General features: G+C 41.6%; 1 protein-coding gene across 4 annotated transcripts in view; it reads right to left on the bottom strand.

The window, feature by feature from the left end:
- The window catches only part of ccser2a (coiled-coil serine-rich protein 2a), a 55,658-nt gene extending 41,805 nt beyond the window's left edge, over positions 1–13,853 (bottom strand). For 2 of the 4 annotated variants that reach the window (XM_082556915.1, XM_082556918.1), the window contains exons 1-4: positions 13,567–13,853; positions 13,213–13,404; positions 2,881–2,972; positions 90–1,549 (exon numbers count right to left, since the gene is read on the bottom strand). In XM_082556915.1, coding sequence (XP_082413041.1) covers positions 90–1,549; positions 2,881–2,897 — 1,477 coding nt within the window. In that variant the 5' untranslated portion in view covers positions 2,898–2,972; positions 13,213–13,404; positions 13,567–13,853. Of the gene's footprint in view, positions 1–89; positions 1,550–2,880; positions 2,973–6,195; positions 6,217–13,212; positions 13,405–13,566 lie in introns of those variants that run through there. The other 2 variants (XM_082556916.1, XM_082556917.1) reach the window with 2 other exon arrangements.
- Positions 13,854–15,098: the final 1,245 nt, after the last annotated feature.

The following is a 15,098-nucleotide window of genomic DNA, read 5'->3' as shown; positions in this document are numbered from 1 at the left end:
CTGCAACCACATAGACAAAAGGCTGAACAAACACCACAAAGGATAGCACTGTATCTATTTGAATTTGCTTTCCAAAGGGTGAATTTTACCAGTCAGATCCACAGACTCCCAGTCACTGGTCTCATTTAGGAGACTGTCTAGCTGGGCATCACTGGCAGCTTTTCTGTTGTCAGGCATGTCCCCATCACTGAAAACATCTCCCACACTGTCGAAGTCATCTAGAAACTCTTCACTGATGTCACCTCTCTCTATAGATGAAGCAGAAGAAAAGGACATGTCTTCCAGGGTCTCGGCTGCTGTTTGGCCACCGCTTTCTCCTCCTTTTCCTTCTGCATTCCCAGAGCTTTTGTCACTTTCACTTTGAGATTCGACTTTGTCAGCCTTGTAGGTTGATTCATTCTCCAGTAGACCTACACAATCAGAGGCAGTTGAAGAGCTGATATCCTCCTTAATGTTACCTGGTAAAAGAGACTTCTGCTGTTTAGCCTGCCCAGTTCGGGGCAATTTGTAGCACAACGACACCCCACTGCTAGCCATTGACTTGGTCAACACACTACTGGGGAGCAGAGCCTTCCTTAAAGTACGAGGAGTAGTTGGTGTCGTAGTGATCAAAGGGCCAGGCAGAGAGGACGCAACTGATGAATTTTTGTTGTACTGAAGTCCTCCAACCCCACCTAAACCACCTAAACCTCCAAGGCTGCCATGCAGTCCTAAACCCACTCTTCCATTACTCAGTTGAGGGGGTTTGACAAAACTACTCCGAGGAGGCCGCAGCTGAGTGTTGGCCAGAGGCTTGGCTAGTTCCACAGCCCGATTAAAAGAGAAAGACCGTATCATAGGCTCACTGGTGGGCGAGGGAATCTGTTTAAAGTGAGTGAAACTATTTGAACGAACCATGTTGTCCAGTGCTACAATCTTCAGGCTCTCACTGGACTGGGATAGGCTGTCTTGAGAGTTGCTTCTGGTAGAGCTAGAGCCTAACCTTGGTCGCACAAGCCGAGACTCCAACCCTGTCTGAGTAGGAATGCTTGCACTATTACTACCTGTTTTAGAACTTCCATTCATGGGGCTCTGCCCTAACTTGGTCCCAACTTTGGGAGTCATCTTTGAGGATTGCTTTTGAATAGCCTTTGGGCTTGAGACAGCCACCATCAAAGAGCCTGATCTGCCCATCTTAGGTGTTGCTGGAGAGCCATTCTTTACTTCCTTGATCACAGAGGGAAGCTGTGTCTGAGCCTTGTCTTCACTTTCATCCTCAGGGGCAGTGGGAATGGATGGACTAGAGGGGTTTACCCCCTCATCTCTCTTCAATTTTAGGGAAAAGGGTGACGCCTGGATCACACCATTTGGGCGTGTTGCTGATGGAGTAACCTTGCCATCTTGCGTAGGGGTGGCTGGATGTGCAGAACCATTAGAAAGGGCACTGGCGCCACTAGTTGAGGACCGTCCACTGAACTTAGGCAGTCTGGATACCATGGCAGACCTGATGGATGCTTTTTCTTCCATTAGATGCCAACCAAGGCATGGAGCGGCATGGAATTTTCCACAGCTGAGAAAAAAGAAAATTGACATAAAAACAGAATAACATGTGATTAAAGTGTCCATAACTTTACTTAGTGATAAAGTATCACACGGTAAAACATTTGAATTAATCACTAGTCTTTTAATAATTCTTATTTTTATATCCATGCTGCTGTCTAAATATCAAAACAAACTGTCTAAATAAAAGAAAAACAAATCACACCCCTCCCCCGCAATTCTTATTATCTGTCATTCAAAAAAAAAAAACTACTTTTATTTTTTTAAATAATGTCAGAAATCAGTATCAGTGAACTCTTGGTTATTTATATAATTACAAAATATGTTAATTTGACTTTCGTGTGTTTTTCTTGTCATCAACACAAACCTGCAGTGGATCTGTGATGTTCAGTGTAATAACCTATTCAGCTGAAAACCATGTTGCACTATCTAACAGATCTGTATAGTCACTAATTGTTTTGATACTTTTCTAATGCTTATCCCACTTGGAGTTGTTATTATAACAGAGCATCTTTTCCTGTGAGTGACATCAAAGCCTACTAATGAAAGCCCAACCCAGAAAGCAGAATGCCAAACGCAGTTAAGATACTGCAACTAGCAAATGCACTCAGATGCACAAGCACACACATGCAATTGCGTGTTCTCATCAGCAATGCTATTATAATTATCTTGTAATTATCCAGTAATAGTGCTAAAGATATTCCTTTCCACCTGTCGCAACGGTTGCAATCTTCTTTTCATAGACTGTTTACTGTGAGTGGAATTAGGAATTAATCTGGCACGCATGGGGACCTGAAACTTTGTCACGCCAAGTTTGTCTTGGTGTGTGCATGCAGACCCTCGGGAAACAAAAAGGCTCTGCCCTTTCAGCTGTCTCATAACCACAAATTTGAATCCCACATGGTAAATCTGACGTCTCTTCACTGAACTCTGCTGGAAACATTTGTGAATGTCTTAGATATTTCTTAGAACTACTGAGATTAAGTAAATGTATTAAGATTAATAACAAGTTCATAGAGTGAGCTTTAATTTTTTTTAGAGGTTTACAGATGAATAGCCCTGCACCTGGCACTGGTTTTGGAGAATTTGCTTCCAAACTGTCTCGCCAATGAAAAAAAAAGAAAGAAAAGGAAAGAAAAAGTGGGTAAATTGGTAGACACTGCCTGTGGGACAGGGGGAAACCAGAGCTGGGAAGGTGGCCAACATAATGAATAGTGAATGGAGGATATACAGTATTAAAGCCAATGAAGGGAGAATACAAGCCTGTTCCCTCTGGCTCATTGTTTGATTCATTCAGTTTCAATCACCCATGTGACAAGTGTACATGTGTTGGTGGTGTACCTGTATGTTATATCCATCTGGCTAGGGAATACTACAAATTGAAAAGTTGGTGATACCCAGATGGCTGGTGTAGTTAGCAGAAAGCAAACAATCTGTGTAAGGAAACAAAGCAGTTACCAAAACTAAGTGCCAACAGAAAAAAAAAACCTACTGTTACACCAAATGTTATTTAAAAATTACAAGTTATCGTTCAAGAAAAGCTTATTGTGTTGTAACTTTGTGGCAGATCAGGAAGTACCCATGAGTGGATCCCCTGACAAACTGTCACACAGCTACAAACACACTTACGGGAGCAATAATTCAATCAACTCTGAAGAGGTGGAGGGGGTGTGCTGAGTCACAATATGGATCTCCTAGCTTGGAAAAACCTCTCTGCTACAGTGTCCCGCATTCCTATACAGGAACACGTGCTCAAACAGACTCTGCCACGGAAGTGTCTGGCAATGCCGCCTTCCTAATCTGTTTCACAAACACACATGTGTTTAGATGCAAAATGCACACACTTACACACAGATGAAAAAAAAAAAATCAGGTCAGCATGTGCAGGCAGGGCAACCAAAGCCTCTTTGCCCTGGAGGGGGTAGTGACTACGCCTGTCTGTGTTTAATGGGTGGTGATTAGACTAAGGGTTTTTGCAACTGTCAGTGGCCTCACAACATTTCCAGTTTCATTCATATCTACAGTGGCAAGTCACTACCACATAGCAGCAAACTCACACAGCAAATGTGGCAAATACTTGTTCATCTGGGTCGTCTCACCCATCACTCAGCCACTGAAAGTTATAATCAGTAAGCTGCTGCCTGTTTATAGAGATGCAGCAAGGAAAAATAACACCGTTGAGGTTTTGACCTTTTATTAACCGCAAGGCAAGTGTATCAAAAAATTCAAACAAGTGACCTTAAAACATTTAAATAACTACAAATCAACAGGCAAATAATGTCCTATCATCAAGGCCTTGTACGAGTTAGCATTCAGATGGGTATTGTCTATATAAATTTTTCTATACTTTAAAATATACAATAACCCCGTTTTTGTTGGCTGAATAATTTCAAAGTGAATGGCCTTTTACTAATTTCTATGCACAGAATAGCCTTCCCAACCGGCTCTATTCCAATAAAAAGTACAAAGACAAAGGTCAGCACAACAAAGCCACAAATAAACAAAATCCTAACTGACTGACACACATTCAGAAGTAGCGCAGTAAACCGTGCAGACCATCTGTCAAACGCTCATATCTGGAGACTTGCCCCTCCCCCACAGCCAAGTACTGGTAAAAAAGTAAATATCCCTTTGCTGAAATCAAGTATGAGGTCTGAACTATAACTATATGGTTCTTATGTGATTCCAATAGTAAAATAGCCCAGGAATAGTCCAGCTGTCAGGATTATTAGCATCCTTCCCTGAACTGAAAAATGATGTCACGGGAAAGCAAAATATTGGGTTTACAGAGTGAAGCTGTAAAAGATTATGTTCATCTCGATGTCCAAAGCATCATTATATCATTATAATAAATTATCTGTGATATGCAAAAGCAAGCAGAAGAAGGGTTGACAGGAGTAAGCTTAAACTAGAAAAGACAGGGACATTCACGTAAGTGCAATTAGAATGGGAGAAACAGAAGGACGAGACTCGAGGCACACTTTTCCTACAGAGAGATCCTCTGCTGGACAGATAGCTTAGCATCCAGTGATCCCTGTGTGTGAAATGAACAGTAAAGTGACATGACATCTTTTCTTCCTCTCTGTCCCAGAGGGATGGTGCACTTTATTTCATAGTGACAGTCAGGGTATTTGGCCTTCCTTCAATTCAAACTCAGAGGACAGCCATGCAGAAAGCACCCGACAGAGGAGCAGGAAGGCTGAAAATTTTGATCTGGATTAGTAAGGTCGTTCATTTCTCTTCTGGCAAAGCTTTCACTTTTGATGCGCACACATGCACCCAAACTAGAAAGATGCATTCTTCAGGAGTAACAGGATGGATGCAGATAGGATGCGACAGCCTGGAGCGATGATCTATTGGGTCATTGGGGCTACGCATGAATGGAGGTGCTCTACTACACACAGTAAATCCCCCATTCCTGCTGTTTATCCCCATAGCTAATCTGTCCCTAACTCCCAGTGCTCATAGTTCCCTATCATTACAAAGCCTCCATACCATCTCTCTAGAGAGCAGTACGTCAAGCTACATCCATCTTTTTTTTCCTCTTCTAGCTTTCCATCAGCAGACTTAATAATTTAAGGGATGAGAAGTTTTTTTGATTTTATTCAAACTCTGCAATAAGTATACTACAGCATAAGGGATGTCAAGGAAGATGTAATGTTTCTGGTGGGATTCTTATCAATATTTTTACTAATTGTACTCATGCACTAACCTTACAATCCAAAGTCACGAGATTCATTTTCATTTTCTGTCTTTCTAACGAAAATACTGTTAGGTCATTTTTCAAAGTGGCACATTTTAAGCAGTGTTTAAGTTGAAGGGGTTGAAAGCAACAACTATATTACCTCATGTGGGACTGAACAAAAACAATAACATCATAAAAATAAACAAATCTGTAGCCTACTACACTACTTTCCATAACTCAACTGACACATTATCCCTGTCTGAAGAGCACAGTATGTCATCCAGCCTGCTCTACTGTGTGAGAATAAAGCTCTGAAGTGTATGGGCCACCCCAGCCATGCCCATTCAACCTCTATCTTAAAGCAGTTTTACCATCAACTCAGTCATTTAGGAACTGTGTCAACCAACTAAATTACATTTTAAAAACGAAAATGCACAGCCTAAGCAACTTCACACAGCACTGAATCAAAACCAAAGTGCAACCTCATTTGCATATATTGACTGAGTCTAGAGTCTCACTGGAGTAATAACTAGGCCAGTCATCTGGACAGAGCAGTTGTGGGTCATAGCTGTGTCCCTGAAGAGATTAACAGAGTGCCATTAGAGAAGGCTAATAGAATGAGACAGGGTTGAAAGTAACCCTGGCGCTAGACTAATGTGTATTGAGTGAAAGCAATACTGGGAAGAGCTGCACTGATGTTAAAGGATGCTAATCCAATGACAAAGCACTGAGAATTTGGTAATGTTCTATACTAAAACGTGGCAGATCAAATGACAGAGTGCAACAGAGGAAACAGTGAGTGCAAGAGAGGGGAGCAAGATAAGGTGTGGCAAGCCACGGCACTGAGATCTACAGCTAGACCACAACAAGCAAAGACAAAATCACATCATCACATCAGTGCATCTTTCAGTGAGACTCATCTAATCTATTCCCTAATGTGCATCACAGAAAAGTAGATTAAAAACTATTACCTTAACTTGGTGAATTTATGTTGAGTTGTTCATCATTTTTATCCCCAAATTAATCAACAAGGGGAGAAATAAATGCAGTCAAGTGGATCTACACTTTGTTTCCTCCATCATCTAAACTGAAAGTAAGGTAGCAGCAAAAGAAAGTAGAGCACAGGAAAAGGAAGACACCCTTCAAAGGTTGAGCTGTATGCTGCCCTGCTCTGTCTTTGCATGTGTGCCTGAGTATGCGTGTAAAGTGACGTGTGTGGCACGAGCGCTGATGGGTGTGTGGGTGGAGAGAACAGAGCCTTTATGAGGGCGTTAATATTTGATGGGGAATCTTTTAGGGATCCTACTCAGTGTGCTGTGAAAGGAGAGGAGAGCAGAGGAGAGAAAACACACCAAAAATATGATCCGCAATATGTTAAAAAGACCAAAGTCACATAATCGCCCCCAACACAGGAAGGCTTATCTACAAGCTGAAGAAGCAATTTACAGAATGCTGCCCTATGCTATCATGAGATCACCAGAGGGAATAATCAAGGAAACAGATCCTGCCTCCAGTAAAGAGAAATATACTGTGGCTCTTGTAAAGCTCCACTGTGAATTCAATTTACTTCCACTCATTTCATGGTCAACACAGCATACTGGTTCCATTCAGTCAACCATTTCTGTTAAGTGCTGGCAGTAAAACCATTCGAGCACTGCCACTTCATCCTGTTGTGTCTGTGATCTCACATGCCTTGATAAGTCCCAGCATGGAGTCTAAAGCAATGGTCATTATAACAGCAGCAGAACTGGAGGCTAACATACAGGATTTCTAAAGCATAAATAAGGTTTTACTTTGTTTCACTCAACGCTTTTGCCAGATGGCTCAATATAAATCAGCTGCTCTGCCTGTATGTAATTACACCAGAGGTGCAAAGTAGATAACTGTCAAGCTATTTTGAGCCAAAAATACTTTCTATTAAGGCTGAATGGCAGTTGAGGATACTGTTGTGATGCGACACTGATTTGGGATATATTTTAAACATTCAACCATCACACTGCCAAAGAAAGTCTGAACCAAACTGAGTCATACTGCTGACTAGTCACGACACACAGAGACACCTTTTGAAAAGTTCTCATAATCTACCCTGAGTCATCCTTTACAAAAACACCCCTTTCTGAGGTGTGGAAGTCTTGGTGGCACTTGTATAACTCTAATTATGTTCTCTATCATAACAGGACAGATGTCAGCTCTCCCATTCTACCAACACCAAGCTGTATATTCGAGGTTTGGTATATACGTTTGACATGCATAGAGGGACATTTCTCTGTCTTCTCCCTCCCTCCTTACATGACCTTCACTTGAACCATCCTGTGAGAACACTGCAGTGCAGCTGACAACCCCATTTAATTCCCAACTTATGATTGGCCACAAGGGTGAGAACGGCTGATAAGTGTCACCAAGCAACAGCGCAGATGTCAGTCATTGTCAGCGAGGTCATTAGAGCTGTTCAAAAGCAGTCAGAGGCTGGTTTTTGAAGTAAGTCCACATAAAACCATATTACTGTGTGGTCACACAAGCTAGGCACTGAATAACTATACCACTGGGCGACCTGCAGTTTCAATTTAGTCATAAACGAGTAAAAATGTGGCTCAAATGAAGTCACTGCACAGTGAGGGGTTTCTGTCAGGGACGTATTTACACCTACGATAAAGCCCGGAGGGTTTCAGTGCAATTTAGCGTTGCACTTGACTAACACTATCCCTCTAGATTAATCCTAACCTGGATTTTTCTGCTGGTACAAGGCATATGTGAAATCACTAGCACGAAATTAGTCATAAACAGGTATCCAGTGCTGCACTGAAAACCTCCTCCTTGCTTTGGTTGCTAGCAGGTTGCTGTGGTCACATTAGATTGCATGGAAGATGCTGACTTGTCTGTAAATACACACAATCTGCACAATCCACCAAGCACAACCTGTACTTTTAAAGTAAACATTCTCCATTTCTGGTTTCTGGTGCATTTTTTCAAGTTTTAACGCAGCTCCGGACAGCAAATGGCATGTGTCTGCAGATAAACTTTAATGCAAACTATGGCCCAACGTGGCAATCTGCTAGCAACCAAAGCCATCACAAAGATATTTTTGGTGCAGTACCTCCTTTGAAACTGATTTCACCTTGTGACAGCTAGCAACCTCCAGAAACCACTCACCATCCAGGTGAAGAACCGGTAAACATTTCTTCCAAGCAAGGGTGATACAGACTGGTCAGTACACCTGTGTACTGAGGCCTTAATTACTAGATATGACACACATTTGATAACTTAAAGGTTGTAGTTGTTTTTTCTAACCCATTCATTAATTTTTTTTTTCTTTCATTTATCCAATTCAGGGTTGCTAATGGGCTGTAGCCTATCCCAGCTGCCATTGAACAAGAGGTGGGGTACACCCTGAACAGGTCGCCAGCCAACACAGAGAGACACGTAACCATTTACACTAACATCCACACCTATGGCCAATTTAGGTGATTTAGCCCATGTTATTCTCTGGATGATATCAGAGCAATGGCATAACACTCTTTACTTTATCAACAACTCTTAAAACAGACATGGGTTCTCAAAATTTCCAGCTTATCTTAGGGCCTCCCCCATGGAGTCGTTGACTGGAACAGTCAGTTAGAAGAATCCCACCTAAAAAAAACCTGTTCCTCAGTAAACTGAGCCTTCACCCACACAAGGGGCGAAGGCTGATGATGTGAAGTGAAGTGGATATGCTGCTACCCACATGACATATGAACAGAGTATTCTCTTCATCTGTCTCAAGTAAGCTTGCTAGAAAATTAACAAAGAACACAGGGCATACACACTTTACAATGTTACTTCCTGGCACTAGACTTTATTTGCTGTATACATAATGTTTGGCACAGCTACGCTATCTTGTGGAAGAAGGGGATTCTCATTGTACACAAAAGAGCAAAAAGCAAAAACAACTCTGACTCATGCACCACTTTGCTGAGAGAATAAGCACAAAAAGCACATTTTGTAGATGCAAACAGGCCTGCTGTACCCTATACCACCTCTAACCTCTTCCTTACTAACCCTCATAGGACATACATAGCAGAAAGAAATCAAGATAGGAGAGAACTGTGGCTTTTAAAAAATAAAGCAATGTTTTCCATGACAGCCAACAGAAAGGTCGCAAAGATGAGACATACGTCTAAACAGTAAGCTTTTAATAGTTGTTCCTATTGGATTTATCCCGTGAATGGATGGTACAATGCTATTAGGTCAGCTTCCTCTATGACCCACTTCCCTCTTTCCTGTGCCGCCTCCTTTTCTACTCACTCTATCAGGCTGGCTGTCTCAACAAACACTTCTCCCAATCACTACTTTTTTTCTTTAGACAGCACATTTTTATTTAGTAGTTATCAAACAGTCTCTGTAAAACCAGGTAGAACAAAGCATCCACATATCAAATGCGGCCACTGCTGGCAGTTAACGTTCGCAAAATGCTTTGTGTCCATTTTCTCATCGTCTGTAAATATTAAGTCAACTAGAGGGGAACCAATCTAAAAGAGTCCTGAGATAATAGAGAAACATTTCCATTCACCTCAGGAGCTTTGTGGAATAAAGTGAATGGATACTCGTACTTCTATGTCCCCCTGCTGTGTAATTTTCTTTGAAAAACAGAAAGGCACCACAGCACAATGAAATCCATTATCTGCTCAAGTAAGATGATGCTATTGCGGCTGTGCCTGCCACGCAAACAAGAGTATCTGAATATCACATTCATGTCTGTGCAGGTAATTGCCGAGGCTGACATTTAGAACTGCATTTCTTTTTCCCTTTAAGGAGGGTATGAGTAATGAGTCAGATCTCACAATTACACAACCATCAGATCCAGAAAAGGAAATGCACTATGTAAAATAATACTACTTATAAAGTGAAAGTTTCCCTAGGGAAATAAAAGTTTAAGAGTGACATGATATGGCACTGCTTAAAGGCTAAAAAGGGACGATGTGCCAAATGAAACTGGTGCAGTAACATGAGTACAGAAACACTCGGGCAGCTTTCATGAAATGGGCACTGCTCTGGAAATAAGCCATCGTGTCTGAGAATAACACCCATTTTCAGCAGATGCTTGCAAATTACAGCCAGTCCCATATGGTAATTGAGAATGACTCAGCAGTGATTGTGGAGGCAGGCAGAGAGCAAATGTTCAACCTCATAACAGAGTCCACAATCCTCAGCACATGGCCGGTGTCTGATCCTGGGGACATAACCACTCTATATCACATGACTCAAAGCCTTGAAGGATTACCGAAGGAGACTTAAGAGTTTGAAGGAGAGTGATCGCACGACCTGTTGTAGTGAAAGTTAAAATCGATTACATCACCTGATGCCAAACTGAGAGTAACTAAAGGAAGGCCATACAATCCATGCACAATTCATTCAAATATTCAGATTTTGATTTGTTTGGTATTCATGTGGTTTCAGTTTGTCACTCACTTTTCCATGGCTCACACACATAAGCTCATTTGTTTCCAGGAACTATTATGTTAAAAGTTACTTGTGTGTCCCACATAACCAAATGAGCAAAATTTAACAATAATTCATTCATTTTTTTTAATTTATTCAGTAATTATTGTACTTGGCAGGTCAGCAGGACTTTTTAGGGGGGGCTGTAGATGAACGTAGCACATGTCAACAGAGACAAATACCAAACATGCTTAAAAAAAGCTTAGAAAACTGTCTAACTATTTTTTTAGATGCTGATTTTCCATAAACTCTGATATTATTCAAAAGATAAACACCAGAAATGTTAATTTATGCAGTTCTGTTGTTTTCTCTGTCATCCTGACACCAGGATCATGCTACAAACGAAACAGCATATTCTGTGTTTTGTTAAACTTGTAATGAATGTACAGTATACACATTTAGTAGGTTAAAAGTTATAACAATGTTTTTTGTTTTGTTTTTATGTCATAGAAAGCAAAGTGTGGCACTTTGTCACACTGACTCACTGAAACACATGAACCGACCACTCTAAACACAGCCTTTGCTTTTCCACATATGCCACATGGATCTGTCTGCTGTAAAACATACCACTTCCATTTTAAGTCAATATCTTAATAATATTATGACATCATCCAGCCAGCAATTACACACATCTGCTGTCAACGCCCTGCACTGTGTTCATAATTATGCCTGGTTAAATACAATTTTTGGAGAAAAAGAACACAAGGGCTCTTCAACCAACTGAACCACTCCCAAACACTTTACTGATTTTATTTACTGATGCTTTATAGAAGAGAAAATATCAACCTACACAAGAAATTTCCAGCACATTACCTTCTAGTGCATGCAAAATTAGGATTTATCTCCCAACTCAGCCATATGATCGTTCATTCTTATTCTCTCAGTATTTCGACGTTGTCTTTTCATACTTTCAAAAGCTTTCCCTAAAGATGCCTAAAAGGGCCTTGCTGATCTTTGAAGGACACTTTAACTCCAAGGACTCTGTGTTTATCCATCAGAGATTCTGTGTCAACACTTTACTACGTATGGAGCTATTCCAATCCTGTAAACATCTGCAGTCTTACCGAGGGAATAACAGAACTGATAAGCGTGGCTAAGTATAGCTCTAATGACAGGCCACATACAGCGAGAGAAGAGGGCAAAGAGGATCAGAGAAAAGTCAAAGTCAAATCAAGTTCCTTGGCTCTATGAGGAACACACATGAAAACCTGCACAATGTGGTTGAGCATAAATGTCAGAAAACCAGAGATGTGGACTAAGTATAACACCCACAGCAGACAGGACTGGAAACAGCTCATGTCTTAAAGTATAAGGAGTTGTGTAGGGCTCATCTTGCTTAACGCTTGCTTAACGTCTTCATCCTTCACCTGTGATTTCTGGTATTACTGTATAAATAACCCTTATCTGTGCTGTACATAGTGATTTTTCAGCATTTTACGACCCTGTCACCCTCGAGGTTGCACTTCAAGAGCGCTATGGTGTCTTGGAATGACTGCTACTCCCAGGGTAGTGGGACAAATGTGTGATTTCACAAACAGCCACATTACAAAATACACTGACGCTGACAGTTAAGGCAGGCCAAAGAGACACAGCAGTTTGGGTGGTCCACTCTTCAGCAGACGTTCAGCTGTTGTAGAGTGGAATCAGATTGTAAACACACCCTCAGCCAAGGTGGCGCTCCAGGATCCTAGCCAACAGGTGTCCAACGTACACACTCATGGATCAGCATGTGCGTTCGTGTTTGTGTGTGCGTGACCCCACCCTAACACCGGACAAACCAGACTGATGTGCATCTCGCTTACACTAAGGGCAATCGGTCACGCCTTATCCTAATGTGTACTGGCGCTGATGCCACGGCGCTTTACACTGTCTGGCCTGTTATAGATCACAGCCTAAAATGGCACACACACACACACCTCATGGTAAAGACTTGAACTGTCAGCAACTACAGTCGAGGTATAAAAATATGAATTTGAAGGCTCCACTGCACGGTCGCTTATAAAAACCCTGCTTGAATTTACACCCTTGTCTGCTGCATGTAACTTTAAGATCATCTATGAGTCATCTTCAGTTACCCTTAATTCCTGGCATGTCCATGAGCAAGGTATCTCAATGGTAAATCTCAAGGAAGCCAGATTTCCCTTTAAGCATTAACTATTTAGGTACCCAACAGGCTGTGAGACACTTGACAAGCAGCAGTGCTCCAGAGTAGCTAAAAATTCCAATTTCTGTTTGTATTATGCAATAAAGAACATTCCTATGGTGCACAAAGGTCTTATCATCCTTATTCACGGTACAGTGACTCTCACGGCATGTTATGACTGTGGAGGGTGTTGTTGGAAAGCATGGCCTCCTCTGCCTCACAGATGAAGACCAATTCACATCTTTGAAAATAAGGGCTCTATAGGCACACATACTGGAAACAATTTCTATTGTTGTCACGTCATTTCACAGCTAAAACAAGACTTGTGTAAGCTAATACGGACTGTCCATTGGACTGTCATTAGACTTACCTAAATGATGCCGTTACAAGCGTGTTTATCGCCTCGTGGTTGGTTGAGGGAACCGTCTACTTGTTCGTTGTCTTTTAAACAACATGGTGTTACAAAGTGAGCGGCCGAGAAGAGGTAGCAAGTCCTACAGTTTCGCGTTTGAAACTAGCTCACCGCGGAGATGCACTGGTGAAGTTAAGGCTAGCCCGTAGCCTGTAATCATGACACAAGTTTAACGGTTATCGCTACAGCCGATGCATCACAAAGAGTTATTTGTACTAAACAAATCAGCAAGCTTACACTAAGTGCTTGAAGAGAGCTTATAAATAAATAAATTTAAAAAAATCGTCTTTCTCTTTAGTATTTCCAGCATACCGTTAAAAACAGCCCGAAGCAACTGTACCACTATCCGTGAGTTACACTGACAGCAAACATCGACCAACTGATGATACCGACACTGAAAACGGGTCGTCCGCAAAGCGGCAGGCGAGCTTTAACGACAACACGGCCATGTGGACCGAAAGAAATCCTCACACGAAGCAACACCTGGGCTTGTAAATAAACTAACCACAGCAGGAACCCCCCGCAAAGTTCAGTGTACAGACGGAGTCCCCCCAAAGCGCCTTCTCATTCGACATCCTCCCCTCGCTTTCGAGGGGGCGGAGCGTGTAGATGTCACCTGGGACTTTGCACGCTAATCTGCAAGCTTGGGTTGCATCTCTCTTTGCTAGGTGTTATTGAAGTCCTGTGAGTCAATTTCTGTCTCTGGCATTAATTTAATTCGCTCTTATGAGTTTATATTAAGTTGTAAGCTTTCAAATAAAAAGTAAACTACAGCTTGGTAGCCGCACGTGTGACGTCAGACCCATAGCTGAGCGTGCAGGGCTGTGCTAAATCTGTTTACTAGCCACAAAGGACACTACGTTTGCACCAATGACTGTAGAAAATAGTTTTCTATTTCCCTTTCAGAATGGAGGTTCAAAACAAAAGGGGGGTTTTAAAGGCCCAAACTTGGCCCAAGTTTGGGCCTTTAAAACCCCCAAACTTGGGCCAAGTTTGGGCCTTTAAAACCCCCCTTTTGTTTTGAACCTCCATTCTGAAAGGGAAATAGTATTAAGTGTATTTTTCCCAGTTGGCAAGACAAACTGAATCTTAAGTGTTAAACTTACAGGGGGCGGAGTGGATGTGCAAAATTTGCGATTTTACTCTTTTTTCTTTTTCTTAATAAAATGTACTGCTAATTGCTTAAAATAATTCTACCTCTGAGAAAACTGAGAAATGATTCCTTGAATTACTACTTATTACAACTAAGGTATGGAGAAGAACCTCTCTGAATACACAATGCATTAAACCTTGAAGCAGGAGCAGAAGACCACATTTCTTCTGCAAGATTCAGATTGTACGGTGATGGTGGTGTAATGTGTGGAGATATTTTTTGGCACATGTTGGGCCTCTTAGTGACAAGTGAACATCATTTAAACAACACAGCCTGCCTGAGTAATGTTGCTGACCATGTCCATCCCGTTATAACGACTGTGTACTAACTGTGGTCTTATCAGTGTACAAAGCTTAAATAATCTCAAACTGATTTCTTGAACATGACAGTGAGTTCACTCACTCACATGACTTCCTTTGAACTCTAGTGGACTTTATTGAATCTATATTACCAAGAACTGAAGCAGTTTAAAAGGCAACGAGGTGTTATTCAACAGCTGACGTTCCCTAAACTATGTAAAAGCTTGGCCTGCCTCAATAACACTCTGGATAAAGACCTGCAACACAATTTAGCACACTCAAGTGTCACTGTGCTTTGAGGGCTCAGGTGGAGTAGCAAAACACTATTTAAGAACCAGTCCATTTGCTATTTACCATGTCAACTTTTTCCATTATCACAGTTAAGTAGTGGA

Source organism: Aulonocara stuartgranti (assembly GCF_965226115.1).
Source record: "Aulonocara stuartgranti genome assembly, chromosome: 13".
In the NCBI taxonomy this organism is placed as follows: domain Eukaryota; kingdom Metazoa; phylum Chordata; class Actinopteri; order Cichliformes; family Cichlidae; genus Aulonocara; species Aulonocara stuartgranti.
The sequence above is the reverse complement of the archived record's forward strand: the minus strand, read 5'-3'. Positions and strand labels throughout refer to the sequence as shown.